The 18,373-nt window shown below is 37.8% G+C and overlaps 1 protein-coding gene across 1 annotated transcript in view; it reads right to left on the bottom strand.

The window, feature by feature from the left end:
- Positions 1-13,406: 13,406 nt before the first annotated feature.
- The window catches only part of DTWD2 (DTW motif tRNA-uridine aminocarboxypropyltransferase 2), a 71,995-nt gene continuing 67,028 nt past the window's right edge, over positions 13,407-18,373 (bottom strand). Inside the window, exon 6 of the mRNA XM_074532421.1 lies at positions 13,407-17,995. Within this exon, the coding sequence (XP_074388522.1) occupies positions 17,825-17,995 (171 nt within the window). The 3' untranslated portion in view covers positions 13,407-17,824. The remainder of the gene's footprint in view (positions 17,996-18,373) is intronic.

Here is an 18,373-nt window from a genome sequence, read left to right as displayed (position 1 = left end):
TACAGCCCAGAACTGATGTTTCATCATTTCAACATTTGTTTCATCATTCATTCCTTGAGGAATTCACAGCCATGCAACATCAGTCAGAGCCAGATCAAAGATCCACTGCTACAGGCAACAACTTCTTGGTCTCAGCTTGCTGTGTTTCAGAAATGCAGTTTCTCTGCAAAAGCCAGACAACTGAACTAGAAAATTCATCAAGCTGTTCCTTTCAATTAGTCATCACGACATGCAGGACGGGTTTTAATGCGTCTCAGCATTCTGTACATGTTAGCACTGTTTTCTGAAGATCATTTTGAAGAAGCGATGCTGGAGGGAGGATCAGGTAGGTCACTGTCATTAAAAACACTTTCATTGACTTTTGCCAAAGTGAAACTGCTGATCACCCATTAATGCACTCATCTTTCCATACATTCAAGACTGGTTCACAACAAGACCTTGAAGCAAATCCTTTGGTTTTGTACTTCTTGCTCAAATCACAGTTAGAAAAACCACACTTATTTAATATTCTTATTAATAATCTTTAGCAGGAAGAAAATGTGTCAATTTTATTCCTGACTGATACAATGCCTGTGGGGGTTATGAATGCATGCATGTACTGTTTCAAAAACAAGGAAGCTTTGGGAAAAAAACAAATTACATTGCAAATCAACCTGAAAAAAATTTCCAAACTAGAACTTCTGCATACAAAATAATTCAGAACACTAATAATTAAATGCAGATTGTGATGGGACATCTCACAAGAATATAGAGCAGGGAAGTAAAAGATTGTGTGGGTCCTCCATTTCATTACAGGGCAGAGAAAGAACAGTCATCTGCTAGCAAAGTGATAGCACCAAGACTTCTCTTATTTAGCTAGACAACTGGAAAAAAATAGCTTTAGGCTAAGTAGTATCAGCATAAGAGGCCAGAGGATGAATTTGAGAACAAATTTGAGAAAAATAATCCTAAAGACTATCATATATGCCACCTTGGCCAAGGTGAAGTCAGGGGAAAAGAAAGTAATTGCATACAAACATCTGAAGGGAAGAAACAAGAAAGTAATTGCATACAAACATCTGAAGGGAAGAAACATCAAAGGAAGAAGAATCACTTGCTGAAATAGAAAGCTTGCTATGTTGAACAAAGAGATGAAATTAGAATAAGGACATTTAATACAGTTACTACCAAAAATAGCTTGTGTTAAAATACATCAGGATATGGAATATATCACAGCAGAACTAAAACTTCATAACAATTTAGAGGTAATACAATTACAGGAGGCAGAAAAATACAAGAATTCTGCAGAAGGAATGTGATGTTAAGTAAACTACCAAACAACAATAATCCTACAGCATTTTTGTCCCCTTATTTAATAGGACTGACATTGTATTTAAAAATTGCAAACATGTAAGCGCTGTATTGGTAATAAGGCTAAATAAATATTTTTCTAAAAATGTTGGAAACTTACCAGGCCATTGAAATAATTTACACACTTTTTCCATTTTGTGTAGACATATTGGGAAACATTAGTAAATACAACATGAGAGTATTTATGCAACATTTGGGAGTATAAGTTTTGGGCAGTTTTTTCTCAAATTTAGCCCCTACACTCTTACCCCAAAGGGAAATAATTCCACAGTAACCGCAGCAGGACCTCTGTGACACAGCACCACACCACCCAGGGCACATCAGTGCGTCACATGTGTTTGGATGGAGCCAATTCTCAGGGGATGCCACCCTCCTGCAGTGCTGTGGCAGCACGGGCACTGTAACAGAAGACACTCTGAGGGTTTTAAATGATCCATAGCTGTTTACATTATTCATTTCCTATTATTAAAACAGTGACAGTCTGACAAAAGCTGCAGATTTTCAGACAGATATGCAGAACAAAGTGGCATAAAGCCTGCAGCCCGGCTGTACACATAATTAAAATGAACTGGCTACAGAGACAGATGCAGTCCCCCCTGACCTTAACAATGTTGATGTTTACATATGAACCTCCCCACTTGACTGCAGATAAGGAATGACAGACAATACTACAAATTAGTGAAGGTCAACAGAGCAGGAGGCAACAGTTAGTCAATTACGAAAGCAAACCCCCTGCTCAAGCACCAAGTCCTGTGTTTTCTCAGCATAATCAACTGCCTGAGTCATGGGGGCCTAATAAAATTGACCTGTTTTTCCTTTATCTAATTGACTGATGCCTAGAATTGCAAGAACTTTAGGTGTTTAAGTCTTAATATCACGTAGCAAAAGGCAAATGTCTAATTAGTCTGTCTTCAGGTCTAATGGTTGATCCTGCAATGTGCAGTTCTCTCCAACCATGACAAAATTTTCAGTTTGAAGGGTTTACAAAGACAAAAAAAGTTGTTTCCAAGCTATGTATGAACTCTACTGGGTCCTAGTAAAGTTGCTATAGCAAAACAGCTCTAGTGTAAAGAACAAGGATTGAATTATAAACAGAGGTTAAAACAAAGCAAAAATAAAACAAACAAACAAACAAAAACCTAATGCTTTCCTCAGACAAGATGTATTTTTTCTTTTAGAGATAAAAAAATCATTAGTTTTGTGGAAATAGCAAGGTGTCAAAACTTCCCTGATTCATTCCCCAGAATAAGTAATTCAAAATCCTAAGCAGCCTTACAGACATGGTTTTCTCCCTTAGCTCTATGGATTATCTTGCATAACTATTCAGACAGTATAAAAAATATATACACTTTAAAAGTGTATATAGCTTCAAGATTTTAAAGGCTTGGTGGTTTTCTTCCCCACACATTTCCTACATATGCTCTTCAGAGGAATGGTCTCAGATCTTGCTCCCCACTGGTAAGTATCTGCAACAGCTGTTGCTGCTTGATGGCCCCTTATCCAAGTGCCTTTATCCAAGACACTTGGATGTGTGCATTTTAGTTTAGGCCCCACTGCTGAGCTTTAACTGAAATAAAGCTGGACTCTGGTTGCAGGTGCTGTTTGACAGATTTTCAGAGTCCCACACACCCAAATCTTCCTCCTAGTGCTAGTATCCAACATAATCTGAACCCAAACCAGAAGATACCTCACAGGTTTCTGTCTGTGGCTCAATCAAAAAAGTAGTTGGACATGAAAGGCCCAGTAGGTTTTCTCTTACTGAAGGCTCTATTACCCTCTTCCCCTTCAACTACCCTCACTGAAGTTAGAAAATGGAGACCAGCTATCAAATCCCACTATTATGTCATTTTCAGGATAAGGAGATTGACATAATTTAAAATTATTATTTAAAAAATAGGATAAAATTTGAGACAAACTCCAAAATTGTACTGTATTCTGTACTTTTCTGTGTATAACGCCTTATGCATTTGCAGCATAATCAAGGAGTTTCTGCTGTGAACAAAGCAATTCCCTAAGGGTTTCCACTAATGCATTCTGTTTGAAAATGTATTTTTAAAAAGTTCATCCAACAGTGCACCACAGAGCACAGCCCCTATAAAGGGATTTTGATGACACTAAATACTATAGAATAAGAGGCTGAAAAAAAGGTTCTTGGAAACTCAAAGTCAAATTTTACTCTTCATTTATGCACAGTTTGGTGACAAAATACACACATTCTCCCTCTCTTTCTCAAACAACACAATATTTTACACAGAAACAAAAATGCTTATGCAGTTTTACATATGAAAATATAATATACAATTTAGAAAACCAACTTCCAAATTCATTCTGGTCCCATTTTTATATTAGTACTTTCTCTGTCTAAAGCACTAACAACATTTTTCAATGCTCTCTCTTTTTCCTGGGAAATTTACCAGCTATTTTCCTTCCCTCCCAGCTGCACATTTACTGATGCCTCACTAACACATTTCCCTTGAAACAATTTTGCTTCTCAGCCATCTCTATGTCCCCCAGTGTCATACTGCTATTTCTGGACTAAACAATGCATTCTATCACCACACAAGAGTCATTCCCTAAGAAGCAAATCTATTTATTTGCTATTTCTCACTCATTTTACCAACAGGCTACTCATTTGAAAAAAACAAAATTTGTTTTCAACATTCCTAAGAGCAGGACACTTAAAATACACACCATGAACTCAAGTTTTTTAAACAATACTTCAAGTGCTCACATACATCCACAAGCAAGTTGCCACAGCTTCCAAATACTAGTAAAACAACACTTTATGCTGCCACTTAAGGCCATCTAGATCTACAGAAAAAAAAAGCCAAGGAAAATGGAATTCCTTTAGTCACTTACAAGAGCCTACTACATTCATGAACTGCCACAAAGAGAAAGGAAATTTATTATAGAATAGTGAAAATAGGAAAATAAGTAGATTTTACATCTCCTGATGATCAGATTTAGTACATTCTACAAGTCCATTTAGTTTTAGATGGGTCCACTGAAAGGTCTTAGAGACTTTTCACAAAATTTTAAGCTTCTCCTGAGCTAACTCCTGATAGTTTAAGAGAATTCACAACAGGCACTAGTCTGATAATGTTAGCACTGTCATGCACAGTCAACTTCTACATAAATATTTCCATTCATCTGAAAAATTGCTTATACGATAGCATCAACAAAAACTAAGCCAACATCTGAAGGCTGCAAGTCTATTACCCACAGCTATAAATTAAATTAAATTACTAGTTTACATTACTTTTAGCAGGATTACTGCTCAAAAGTATAAGTTTCCCTTGGGATCTTTAAGAAATCAGAGCCCAAGTTTCCTTCTAATGAAAGATGGGATGTTTGCAGTAGACAGAAAATTAACAAACACTAAGGCAAATTAAGAAAAAATACAGCTTCACTAATTACTAAATATTAACTGTGTTTAAGCTCCTTACCAAGGAAGGAATAACATTGGTTTTGTGACACTACAGTCACTTCTGATGCAGTAAAATTCATTTAAAATAAAATTATGTTCCAGAGAATGCCTTAAAATATCTTTCCTCTGGCCATCACAGTCTTTGTCTCATTGTCAAAGAGGCTTTACAAAGATCCAGGAGGAAAATCAGGGGAAGACAAGTTCGTGTCCTCACGCATAATTTGTGCCCTGCAGTGCGGGGGCCCTGCTGCACACATCAGCAGGATGTGCAGTGTTTCCTGTGGCAGTGGGTGTGGGCTGCACAGAGCTCATGGGCCCAGGGACGTGACACCAGGAGCACCTGGGCTTCCTCTGGCCACACTGAACAGGCCCAACAAGCTCTGCAGGACTTTGGTGAATATTTACATTTACACCTGTAAACGCACTGAGCCATGTGCAAGCCAGCTGCGCCTCCACCACAGCAGCCCTGAGCCCCTGCAGAACGTGGGCATCCCTTGTGTGCCACTGGAAAAGAGAAGGTTTGGTTCCAGCTTGTCATGTCCAACACTAGAGCTTCCTCACCAAGGGAAGCAGACACAGCCCCCAAAGCCAAGGCCTGCTGTGTAGCAGTATACAGATCACCAAGAGTTTACATAAGGCAAAAAAGCACCAATACAACCTTACAAATTCACCCACACACACTCCCTACAATATACTTCAGAAATTTTGAGCTGTCTCTTGTATTTTATAGTCTGGTAAGTGCTTTACAGAAAATTACTGTCTGATAAACTGTCAGTTAACATACTTGAAGGCCTAAGAGATCCCAAATGGCAAAATTAGTGAGAACTTCCCAAAGAACAAATTTAAACATATCAGTTTGTAAAAAACTGATGCCACGGCAGCACCAATTTTGTGTTGCTGTCTTGGTTTAAGATACAGTCTTATGAACCAGAAAATATTGATTTTGATTTTTAATCAAAAATATTGATTTTGATTTTTAATCAAAAATTACATTGAGATATGAGGTCTTTGGAGCAAAGAAAATGGATCTTTGAAAGCAATGTTAATAGAAAATGGTTAGCACATTCAGGCAAATGAAAGAACTAATTTACATGCAATTAAATTCCAGAGACTCAGAGAAGTAATTTTCAAGTCTGGCCAATCAAAAGCTAGGCATATAAAAATAAGAGAAAGAATATGTTAATTTATTAGTTGGGAAAAACTGTTACTCTTTTTTTTGGCAACTTGTCAAACAAAAGCCAAAGGAAATATATTTAAATGCAACCTTTCAGAGAGGTTGTTTGGCATATGCTCTAATTTGGGAAGAGGGCAAGTCAAGAGAGACACAAAGGAGGTTCGAATGTAATTCCTAGCATAAAGGACATGTTGAAAATCAAGGAAAATACAACAAAGGAATATGAAAGAGTTGCAAAATCTAAGTGCTCCTAAAGGGATCTGTAGTATTTCACATTTTTGAAAAGCATAAACTATATTTGCCATTTATGAGAATTACAATTTTGCTCAGGATTAATTGTGGCTTGAGTGACAAACACCTAGCAAGACTGCAGACCTGACTTCTGTTTCACAGAGAGACAAAAACCTATTAAGAGAACAGGAAAAGGCACCAGTAAAATACCATTTTGTAGTACTGAAATTAGCTTGAATTAGTTGTAGTATTGCAGGAACAAGCTTAAAGGCTGCTCCACTGAGCATTTAAGGCTAACAGGACAGCTCACTAGGTTGAAAAGCACAGCCACAGGATGCAACCATGTTTACTTTACACTGTAACCATGTTTAACATTAATTATTCTACATCACAGCTTGTACACACACATGACCAGTTACAGCATCTCACTCATCAAGAAATACCACTACTCTACAATAGGACCTGAAATATTTGTATGCATATATTTAACTAAAAATCATACAATCACAGAATTGTAAAATATGTTGAGTTGGAAGGAACCTGCCAGGATCACAGAGTCCTGGCCTTGCATGAGCTACCCCAACTCAATCAGGTACAATTTGAGACTTCAGGACTAAAATACAGGGACCCATTTTGGTTTAACCATATTTCTGGGGTTTTATTTGTAGCTGAATCTGACCTGCTACCTGGAATTAATATTTTTAAAGTTAATTAACTGAAAGGAAATCAAAAGCCATAGGGAGCCTGAAGTACAGATAATCTTTGTAAAACTGTCATTACATTTCAGAGCAATCACATCTACTTTCCTGAAATGATGTCATCCTTAATAATCAATGACCTATGTATCATAGCATAATAAATACTGTGTCATAAAACAGAGTTTGGATTCAAGGAACACTGAAATATAAACATGTCACAACTGCTTTGTGTGTCAATATGCTCTAAGTGCCATTAAATGCAAAATCTCTAGCATTACAGAGCATCATTAAAATATGTTTTGTCAAAATGAGTAGGTTTAATTAAACCTATTATATCCTAGACGGCACACTGCAAAAGACAAGGACAGTATGCAAGAGCTATACACAATTAATTCTATTCATAACAAAATCTGCGAAGTACAAATTGTCAACTTGTTTAAAAACAGAAAGCTGTTATGTTGCCAAGTAATGGGGAAATAGTGTTTAGTGGTATTTCAAGCAATTACCTTAGATGTGTAGTAGAATAATGTAACTGCAGTATACCTAAAGTTGGAAGGTACCCTTTTAAGGATCATTGGGTCCAAATACCAAGGCCTTTGAACTCTGTCAGGCTTGTTCACATGACGACCACTTCCCCAGGCAACAGTGTTCCAGTGACTGACCACCCTCTCAGGGAAGGATGTTTTCCTAGAGTCCAGCCAGCAGTTTCATTCCATTTCCTTGCACTTTATCACTGTCACCACATAGGGGACAGCAATACTGCCCATTGTGGAAGTTGTGTACCACAATGAGATCTCCGGCACCCTTCTCCAGCCTGAACGTGCTAAGTGACCTCAGCTCATACTTATAAGTCTTGCCCTTGAGACCTTTCACAGTCTTGGTTGCCCTCCTTTGGACACTCTAACAGCTCAATGTCTTTCTTACATTATGGCTCCCAAAGCTGCCCCCAGCACTCGAGGTGAGGCTGCTCCTGTGCAGAGCAGAGCAGAGCAGAGCAGGACAATGCCCTCCCTCGTGTGGCTGGCAATGTCATGCCTGGTGCTGTGCCCGATGCTATCACTTTATGTACTTGAAGGTTTTTCCTTCCTCAGGATGAAGAACCCCAACTCTGAGCTTCTCTTCAGAGCAGACGTGTTCCAATTGTCCGTTCATTTTCACAGCACTCCTCTGGACTCATTCCAACAGTTCCACGTACTTCTTATGCTGCTATTGAATGCAGTGACCTGTGCCATGGCCTATTGCTTGCTGTGCTGCACAGAAGAGTAGCAGCTCTCCATCACCCCAAGGCACTGCCTGCCTTCTCTTGGAGAAACCATGGCAATTGTTTGGGAAGGTGACTCTGCAGAGGTTCGAGGCTGGACGTTTCCCACACTCCTGAGCTTTATGAGCAGCATCAGCAGAGCAGGAGATGACTGCAAGGACTGTCACAGCAAGTCTTAGGGTGATGCCCTCTGTTCACATGAGTCCAAGGGAGGGAGTGTGGCTTGCAGGAGTGTCCAAGCCCTGTGCTGAAGGCTCTCCCAAGGTCCTAATGGGGAAGGGCTCTGCTAGACTCCTCCAGGCTGATGGCACATTGCGCTCAAGCTCATGAGCTATCTGGCTGCATATGACTCAGCAGGAGAAGTCCCTGGTCTGGGCTTGATCACAAGCTCAGGAAATGGGCAGCTCTGGTGTTAGGAAGGAATTTTGCCCTGTGGCAGATTGACAAATACCCCTGGGCCATTGTGGGTAATTTACTGTCTGCTGCTTTTGCAGCATCACAAAACCATTGGTGCCCTGCATCTGCAGTAAGGATCACACTGATGGGTCACACTGATGTTTTCCCAGGATCTGGGGGGATTGTCTTCCTCTGAAGTCCTAATCATGGAATCCATGCCAGATCATCAGTGTGTTATTTTTGAGTTAGGGTCTATTCACCATTCTTGCAGCACAAAGACACCACGGGTGCTCAAATCCCAAGAGACCTGCCACTTTTCTGCTGTCCCTTTACTCCTTAAAGCTGGAGATTTTCCTTGGTCTTGGTCTTTGTTAAATGTGTGTGCTTCTATGGGCATGGGAACCTTGTCCTGCATCTGTGCTGTCAGCAGCGCAAGCACACAGTACTGTAGTTCTGAGGCAAGTTTGGGAGGGGGAAAGGGAGAAGCTTCAGGGGCGGCATCTGTAGTAAGGTGCCAGAAGCTTCTTCCATGTCAGACAGAGCCAGATCCAGCTGGCTCCAAGATGGACCCACTGCTGGCCAACATTGAGCCTGTCAGCAATGCTGGTAGGACTTCTGGGATAACATAGCTAAGAAGGAGAAAAGAATTTCTGCAATAAGCATCCAGATATTGCAGTGAAATTTTGAATGCCACTGCACATTATAACACATTTTCTGGGATGTTTAAACAAATTTTTCATGCTGCAGTGGAACTCTTATGCCAGTGAAGGTAAAGCAGAAGCAAAAGGCAGCCTCCAGCTGTGCATCCCGCAGGGAGACCTCCAACACAAACAGTTCATGCTGCACCATCAACTCCAGCCTTACCAAACAGCACTCATGGAACAAACAAATAGGAATGCCACAACCAATCCATTAAAACCTTCTCAAAAACTCCTTTTAAGCATAAGAAGCAAGATAGCATGTTTTAGCACTACACTGAAAATGCAGAAATTAAGAAACGTCTTCAAACTCTTCAAAGATTCTCAGATAAAAGTCATTATCTTCTGTATAACTCAAGCATCCATTGGCTGCATTCACAACAAGGCATATTTGCACAACAAATATATTTATATAATGAATATGGAAATTAAAACACAACAGTTGGTATTTACTATGCATTTCTTATATGAGCTACCATAGATCATTTTTGAAAGATATTTCTATTAAAGCTTGCTTGTGTTGCTGCTCAGATTGTTTACTCAAAGAAATTTAACTCTTCAGGAAGCAGAGCAACATAGAGTGGAGTATATGCTTCTTCACTAGCGCTTTCATAGCCATCTGTAAAATTTTGGCTCTCTTTGGAAAAGCAGTTCACGTTGCTTGAGAACTGGAGCCTGCTGCTATGTTAAACAGTAACCCTCCCCTCGGTTCCATTTTAAAACAGAGCGTTTGTGACAGCTTCAGAAGTGATATACATTAATCCTATTTGGGGCTCAACCCTACTGCACCCTGGTTATCCTATAGGACAAAACTTATTAATACTTAAACATAAACATTAAGAGTATCATGCATTTTACATAGAATGCTTTGGTTCTAACACGACTTCATTGAATCATTGGCCAGCAAAGCACTTGCTTCCATCTTACCTGAATTATTCATGAGGCATGCTCCTGTAGAAATCATCAACTTAACTGGAAGAATCACTCAGCAGAATACCCCTGTCATATTTTATTTTTTCCCCTTTATTAAGTTCCGTTGTTAATCAAAAGCACTGCATTTTTCCCCCAAGAAAGAAGTGGTGTATGAAGAATTTATTCATGATCATGGATTACCTGCCACACATCAGCAGCAGAACCTTAGACCAGAAGACGGACAACCTGCTGGGCAGAGGACAAAGTTCTTAAGAATTAGTGAAGAAATACAAATAGGTAGATGTTAGTAACATTTTGACATAAATAAAATTTATGTAACTACCTGCCAAGTATCTACTTTTATGAAGTAGTAATTGTCTCAAAATAAAGGCACTAATATGACCATAATTTTGGATGAACTTATGAAGGAAATGAAAATCACCTGTTGATATTGAATAGACACAATTTATACAATTATTTCACAAGGATTCTATTTCATCATGAAAGATGAAAACATATACATCATGAAACTAGCTTTCCATCTTCTGTGGTTGCTTCAGTAGTATTAGGCAGAGAATATGTTCAGTATTTTACAGGCAAAAAACCCCCCCGTAACTAAAAATCTACTAACTGTACAACTTGAAGTGAATTTAATCGAAATCACTACAATATACTCCAAAACTTCACAAAAGAAAAGTTCATATCTGCAAAAAGAGCAGCACAAGACATTTTTTTAAAAATAATTTATTTCAACAGAATATAAAGATGAAGACTGAATCCAAAATGTTATGAAATTCTCTAAAATGCTGTTAAATTCTCTAAAATGTTATGAAATTCACATTACAATTTTTTCTGATTTCAAGGTTCTAGGAAGAGCAGATGCAAATTAAGAGTCAGAAACTCTCTTATGCTGTAACTCATACAGCTCTCCACATCTAATTCAATTCCTCTAACAATTTGTCTTGTGCTTCTGAATTTTAGAACTACCTTTAAAAAAGAACCAGAAATACTCAATTCCCTCTCCTCAAACTTCATTATCACTTTGACTTAGTACCATCTTCTCATACACACATTATGAAAACAACAGCAATAATTTAGAGCAATTTATGTCTGAAGTCAACAATGCTGACAGGTAAGTGAATGTTTCTTGCGAGATTATTAAGTACATTTCTCTTGATGTCCTTAAAAACCTTAAAGAGAACATATCCTAAAGAAGAGGCTGCATCCATGCACAGATTCACTTTTAAAGCTGTGATATTCAGCATTACAGTTTTGAGCTACACTATAGTCATGACCCTTTCCTCCATCTTTGAAGTGATACATGCCTCTAGAGACAGAAAGACAGAACTGTTTTTCTATTCTCTGCAACAGAAGGGCTGTGATTTTCCACGCTTCTTGAGAAGGGTATATAAGCAAGGACCTCTTGTTAGGATCTCTTAGGTAAAGTGTAAAATCTGGCCCTTAAAAGTTCACTTTCATATTTTGTCTGTTATTATCAGACAATACTGACATTTTATTCTTTCCATTCCAGATAAATCCCCTGTAAACAGTAACTGCAACAGAAACTGACGTTCACCTTTCTCATATCAAAAGCACATAATGCCCCAACAGTACCAGAATAGCTCTGCAAAATATCATCTGTGATTCCACAGTGACAACAGGGTCAAAAAGAAACATGATTGCTGTCTGAACAGGCAGGGAGGATTTAGTTTTGCAGGCTGAGGTGTAGGTTCAGCTTGCTGGGCTAAAGAAACTCTCACTGATCACAGGTAGGTAAGTGCTCCCTAGAGGGGAGAAATGTTGTCTGTCTGGCAGGACACAGGTGAATGAAGCCAAGAGAATGATAATCTCACAGCAGTTTCAAGATAACTAAAGTATGTACTTCATCTACTACCAATGCCTGCTCAAAGAAATTAAAAAAAATGTCTTTAGATAAGACAAGGGTCACAGACCATAACTGTTCAATGTTTTTGGCAAATACCTGACTACTAGCACCTTTCATTAACTAATCCATTATTGATATATTTCAGAATGAAACAGAATGACTAGTAAGATTCCAGTTATGTACAGCTCTATTAAACTCACATGAAAAAAACATCAAAAAAGCAAACCAGGCACTACTCTATGGAATTTAATTTGCTGTGAAAAAGAAAATCCTAGAAAATATTATTTCTAGGGAAAATTATATGAATGAATTTTTCATTTGAACCTAGTATTCCCCACAATACTGACTCCATACTTGGCATACACCAGCACATCTAGCACTGACTGAAGACATCCTATCTAATGCCTGAAAAAACCAGAGAACTTGATTTTGGATGAACTTAAAATCCCTTAGAGGACTACTTCAAGTATAATGAAGCACCATAAGCTGAAACATTAATATAGAACAGTATAATTTTTTCCTCATTACCTTCTTCTGGTAATTATGGAAAAAAATCAAACGTAATGTACATGACCTCAATTCTGCAAATGCTTAATCACGATAAGTATATGACCCATTTCTCAGTGTATTCATCTTAAAATATCTTTAAAAAGAACATATAAAAATCCCACTAGAAATTTATTTTCACTTTTATCTACGTATTTTACATACATATATATATATATGAGTCATCAATAAAAGGAAAACAAGCAACTAAAAGCAAGACTTTTTGTTTCATAGAAATTTAATTTTCTTTTTAAAACATATTTCAGAATGGTGATAAACTTCTAAAATTAAAATGCATTTTGTAAATACATTATCTATATTTCCATTCAAGTACATAAGCAGAAAATGGTTTCTATATTATTAATTTGCAAAACATTTTTGTAGTTCTCTTCCACTAAAACATGAAGTTGGTATGTCTTCATGTGCTTTAAGTAACTTGTATATACTCTTTAATATCTTTCTTCACTGAGAGCCAAGCCACAGTGACAAGTACCAAGCTTTACAGCAGACATACCCTAACAACAGAAACAACTTTTACCTAAGTCTCTGTACTTGTTTGGCTGTGGTAGAGTTCGTTTCCTTCCACAGTGACTAATATGGGCTGTGTTTTGGATTTATGCTGAACACAGGGCTGATAACTCAGAGATGTTTTTTATTGCTGAGCAGGGCTTACACAGAGCCAAGGCCTTATTTGCTGTTTGTACTGCCACACTGGTGAGGGATTTGGGGGTGCATGGAGCCCAGGAGGAGACACAGCCAGGACAGGTGACCCCAACTCGCAGATTCTTACAGGCAAAGGGATATTCCAGGCTGCACGACATCCTGCTCGACACATAAAGCCAGTGGAAGAAGAAAGAGAGGAATGTTCAGAGTGATGGCATTTGTATTCCCAAGTCTATTACACGTGATGGGGCCCTGCTCTCCTGGAGATGGCTGAACACTTGCCTGCCCACAGGAGGCAGTGAATTAGTTCTTTATTTTGCTTTGCTGTTGTGAACAATTTTTGTTTTCCCTATTTACCTGTCTTTACCTCAATCCATGAGTTTTCTTATTTTTACCGTTCTAGTTCTCTTCCCGATCCTGCTGGTGGGGTAGCAAACAAGTGGCTGCCTGGGGCTTGGCTGTTGGCTTGGGTTAAACCACAACAGTCTCTCACCCTACTTAAAACACACACTCTTCTCTCCTCTTCATTTTTGTCTGTTATCTGTGCCTATGAGACAAAAGCAGCAGCTTGCAGGGCTGTGAGTATGGAAGGATTGTGAATTGGAATACAAGGAACAAACCCCATAACCAAAGCAATATGAAAGTCCCTGAAGTGCACATTTTGTAGAAGGGAGTTAAGAAATGGCTGCAAAAGAAGAGAAACAATTCTGTCATTTTGGTTTTCTTCTCATTGCACCTACTAGGGGACCGAGCTGGGGATGGAGCCCTTGGGTGGTGTTTCAGTGTGGGAAGATGTGCATGTTTGTATGGCACCAAACAGCAGTCAGCCACCACTGCAGAAAGACTGAAGAGGGCTCTGAAATCAAAATGCCTGAGAAATTGCCACAGCACTTTAGTCTTCATGCAGGTTTCACTGAATAACAAAGGAACCATTTTTCTTCAAATAGCATACACAAAGCTGTATCTCTTCATTAACTGATTGAATGGTGTTAAACAGACAGAAAAAAAAAAGGAGTAGGATTTGTAATATCAGCACATGTGAAGAAATTCAGTTCTGAAGAGATGCAGTGGAACATACCACAGTAAATTAGGTACTTTATTGCTTTGAGGCAGAAACAAATATATAATTTATGTGCATTCATGTATATAGACATAAAACACACAAACATCAAGAGAAAAGCATGAGCCACTATCTCTTTTAAAAAGTCCATTTTTTAATTAAATTTCGAAACAAGCAGGGAAGTTGTAGAAAAAAATGCAACATAAGCAACTTTTTATCTAGTGTAGCAGTTGAGAAGAAAACCCTTGGTCTTAAAATAATTTTTGCCTCTTTTGAAGTCACTTGAAAAGTTTCCTTTTTATCTCAAGAAAAACTAATAAAAGAGTAATTTATTGGTAGTATGCGGTTATGAGGCAACAAAAGCACAATGCTGAAGAAAAATACATTTATATTTGTCCTGAGCATCTCTTTAATAAGAAAGCATTCTAATCAAAAGGGGAGGTGTGGTTTGTGTTCTTATTTTATAACATTTCCATCCTTGTCTTTTTTCCATAGACTTACTCGTACTGACTACGAAAATATGGTGTGCACCTTTGAAAAACATTTGCATGCGTTCAAAAGCCTGCTATCCATGCCACCAATTTCCCAACACATGAGACTGCAGCACACAGAAAGCAGATTTCATTTTGGTAGCGATATTTGGAAGTACAAAGTGGACAAGGACAAAGGACCAAACATGAGAAGCAAACACATTCCTTCATTTTTAATCAATATCTTGTTAGACTGGTGGGTTTCACTCATTAATCTTTTGGTAAGGGAAAAATGAAATGGATTTACCATTACAGCCAAGTAAAATTGAAATTAAATTTATTCTAATGAAATTGCTTACAAAGAGTGCTACTTCATCACACATAGCTTCTGTCAAGAGTTTGGACTTCAGAGTATTCATTTCTTTGAGGTAATGTATTTATTGGCAAATTCTGAATCCAAAAGATCTGAAAACAAACTTTCTAAATTCTTCCTCTTACACTGTGCATATTTTCAAAATTATGCAAATTCCACCTAAAAAGTACTGTATTTTGTATCTAATAGCTTCAAACAAATCTGAAACTGAACTTCATGTGACTGCTGTGCTGCACCTAAATGTCCATTACATTATAGCTGAGCTGGGACATACCAAAAAACTCAAAAATTTAAAATGCCTGGAGGTTTGCAATGCATTGTTTTTATTTTTTTCAGTAACTGTTGCATATTGATTGGTCTGGTATTGTACAACAGAGGAAATTAGCAATTAAAGGCTTCCATGCATCCAGCATGAGATCCTACAAAATCCTGTTATCCACAGGAGCAAAATTAAAAGAACATGAGGAATCAACAAAGTGAAAAAGTGCCTTCTGTATGAGGTGCAGAATTTCTCCATTGCTGAAAAACATGAAAACTCTGCACATATTCCACGTACAAGAGCGTTTAACATAGGATTATAACTCAATTAAGGCAACTATTTCTCTGATCCTGTAATTCTAAGGCATTTTGCAGATGGCTATGAATCCCAGGCTGTAATGCAAATTTCTTTCTGTTCCCTATAATATAAAGTCACATACTATGTAAAGACACATTAAATCTTCTGCCTGGTAAAATAAACTTCAAAATGTAAGTCAAAAGATACACTGCTTCTGGAGATGAATTTAAAATAAGGTAAATTAAATTAATGTATACAACATCAAATGCAAACATCACCCATGTATGTAAATATACATGAACATGAACAATATACATGTACATGAACAATAAAGCTTAATTGATACGCATGTTTCCTCAAGGAATTATTGACCATGTCCCAGGGTACAGGGAAGGAAGATTACCAGTCCAGCAGGAAAGTGGACACAGCATCCTACACAAGGCTCTGCACACAAATTACACAAGACTCCAACTTCAGACTCCAAGTTAGCCTGGAGACTGGTGTGCTACAGGAATAAACATGCCCTTGCTCTGTTCCAATGTGAACAAAAGTGCATTTATGCTATCATTAATCATATGAGACTGGTTTGCTTCAGATTTGTCAAAACTAATTCAGCTTTGCTGAATTTAGTGACAGACACCGGATTTATCTGGACCGGGAGAAGAGGAAAAGGTTATATAAGCTTTGCTCACATAGCCAGACAAATTATATTGTTTATCCGTGCCTAAACAAAAGGTCACTATTAGCTCAGGGTCAACTAAAGCTTCTTAGCTAATCTCTGACCTAATTTTGACCTCTCTTCTTAATTGCAGAAAAGCTTTCATTTAGCTGTGCTTACACATACCCTCATCCCACCTCCACCACACTCCTGTAGTTTCTTGTCTTACAGATCATAAATTAAAGACAAAATATCTTTTTCTAAGACTAATTAGTACCCAATTAGCTTCATGTTGTTACCTAGAGGGGAACTGACAGTAAAGACAAACAATTATCATTTTAATCTCTTAAATGCAGGAGGCATCTATGAAGAAGAAAGGACTATCAGAACCTTTACTTCACTTTACTTTTCCCTCCAGATCATAAAATATTATTTCAAAAAACCTGTAAAAATACGCAATTCTTCTGCTTCTAGCAATTCCCATTAGAAAGAAGTACATTTATATCACTGTTAGAAGTTAAAAACTAAACACATGAAGCCTAGAGGATCTATAATTATGTTAGTTGTCTGTAACCAGATATAACCATTTGTCATTGCATCATACTTCTTACAGAGCAGTTTGCACTGGGCTTGTTTAATTCCTTTAGTAGCACAATCATTATATGTCAGAGTATGGGTATGATATATTTACATCCACAACATCTCCCCATCTGTGTAAGACTAATTTTTGCTCAAGTAAAAGCAAAGCACCTGAGTTATAATTCCAAAAATCACGATTTCTACTTTTCTTTTTGTAAGCCAGAATTGTTCAATTTCTTGTAAAAACATATGCAGACTTAATTTAAAAATTAATTCTGGGAGAAACTAAACCTGACTGCATTGTAAAAAAATAAGTAAATTTTCAAAAAGGAGTTCTAATTATAGAAGAAATAAAAATCTCAAAGTTAGAAAGAACTGTCCAAATAACAAGCCTTATGTTCATCTGAACTAAAGAACATTGGGAATTACGCTTTGAAAGTCTACTGTAGTTAGATACTGAAGCTAAAATCCTCAGTAATGTTCAACATAATTCTAACTGCTGAGGCCTTACCATTCTATCACATCCATATTCATATTTCTTGTCTTTTTGTACTGGTAAAAGCCTCTCCAAAATAAATTCATCCAGTCATACTGAGGATCATATCTGACACCCAAGCGATAACATAAGTCTAAATTATGTTCAGTTTTCTTCCTCTTCTCTACAGCAAATGAGAATGCTCCTCCTTTACCTGAACAAAGGCACCTGGGTTAGTGCATAAATGAAAAAGCTTGTCCATTACTGTTTGTCACACTGGTAGATAAACTCTTGCCTAAGAAGGGCCTAAAAGGTGTTTTATTAGAGTATAGTCAACTGTTTGGATCAAATCCAGATTCATATTCATTTGCTAGCTGCAAATAAATCCCTCTGTACAGTCAGTACAGCTTTCTTATATTTTGACATTATTCACCAGAAGCTCCATTCTTCTGAGTTTGCGTTTATTCTTTGGCATGGGCTTGTCATATAAGCCATTTTTGAGAAGATGTTCCTTGCTGTGATGGATCTGGGCACCATGCTGAAGTTGGAAAGAGCATAAAGCTTGAAGTGGATGGAGTATAGTCTGCAGAAACATGAAGGGGTGGGGGACAAAAGAACCCCAAGCTTTTAGAAAGGTATTTTAGAGACACCAATTATTTTTTAATTCAATGACTACTTAAAAATGCTAATAAAATACAATTTGTACGATAAATGTTGTTAAAATGTACCCTTTGGAGACACAAAAGGTGGACCTGAACAGAAGAATCTAACTGAAAGAATATAACTGAAAAGAATCACAGAGCAGTCATACATGACCTGCATGGTGCCATGCCTCACTCCTTCCTTTGGAACCACTCAATCTTGACTTCAGCCCCAGCCACATTACTGAAAGTTATGGCTTTGAGTTGACCTCAGCAATGGACTACAATCAATTACTGTGGCTCGGTCAACAAGCTGCAAT

Source organism: Zonotrichia albicollis, chromosome Z (genome assembly GCF_047830755.1).
Source record: "Zonotrichia albicollis isolate bZonAlb1 chromosome Z, bZonAlb1.hap1, whole genome shotgun sequence".
Lineage (NCBI taxonomy): Eukaryota > Metazoa > Chordata > Aves > Passeriformes > Passerellidae > Zonotrichia > Zonotrichia albicollis.
Note: the sequence above shows the minus strand (reverse complement) of the source record. Positions and strands in the feature narration are given on the sequence as shown.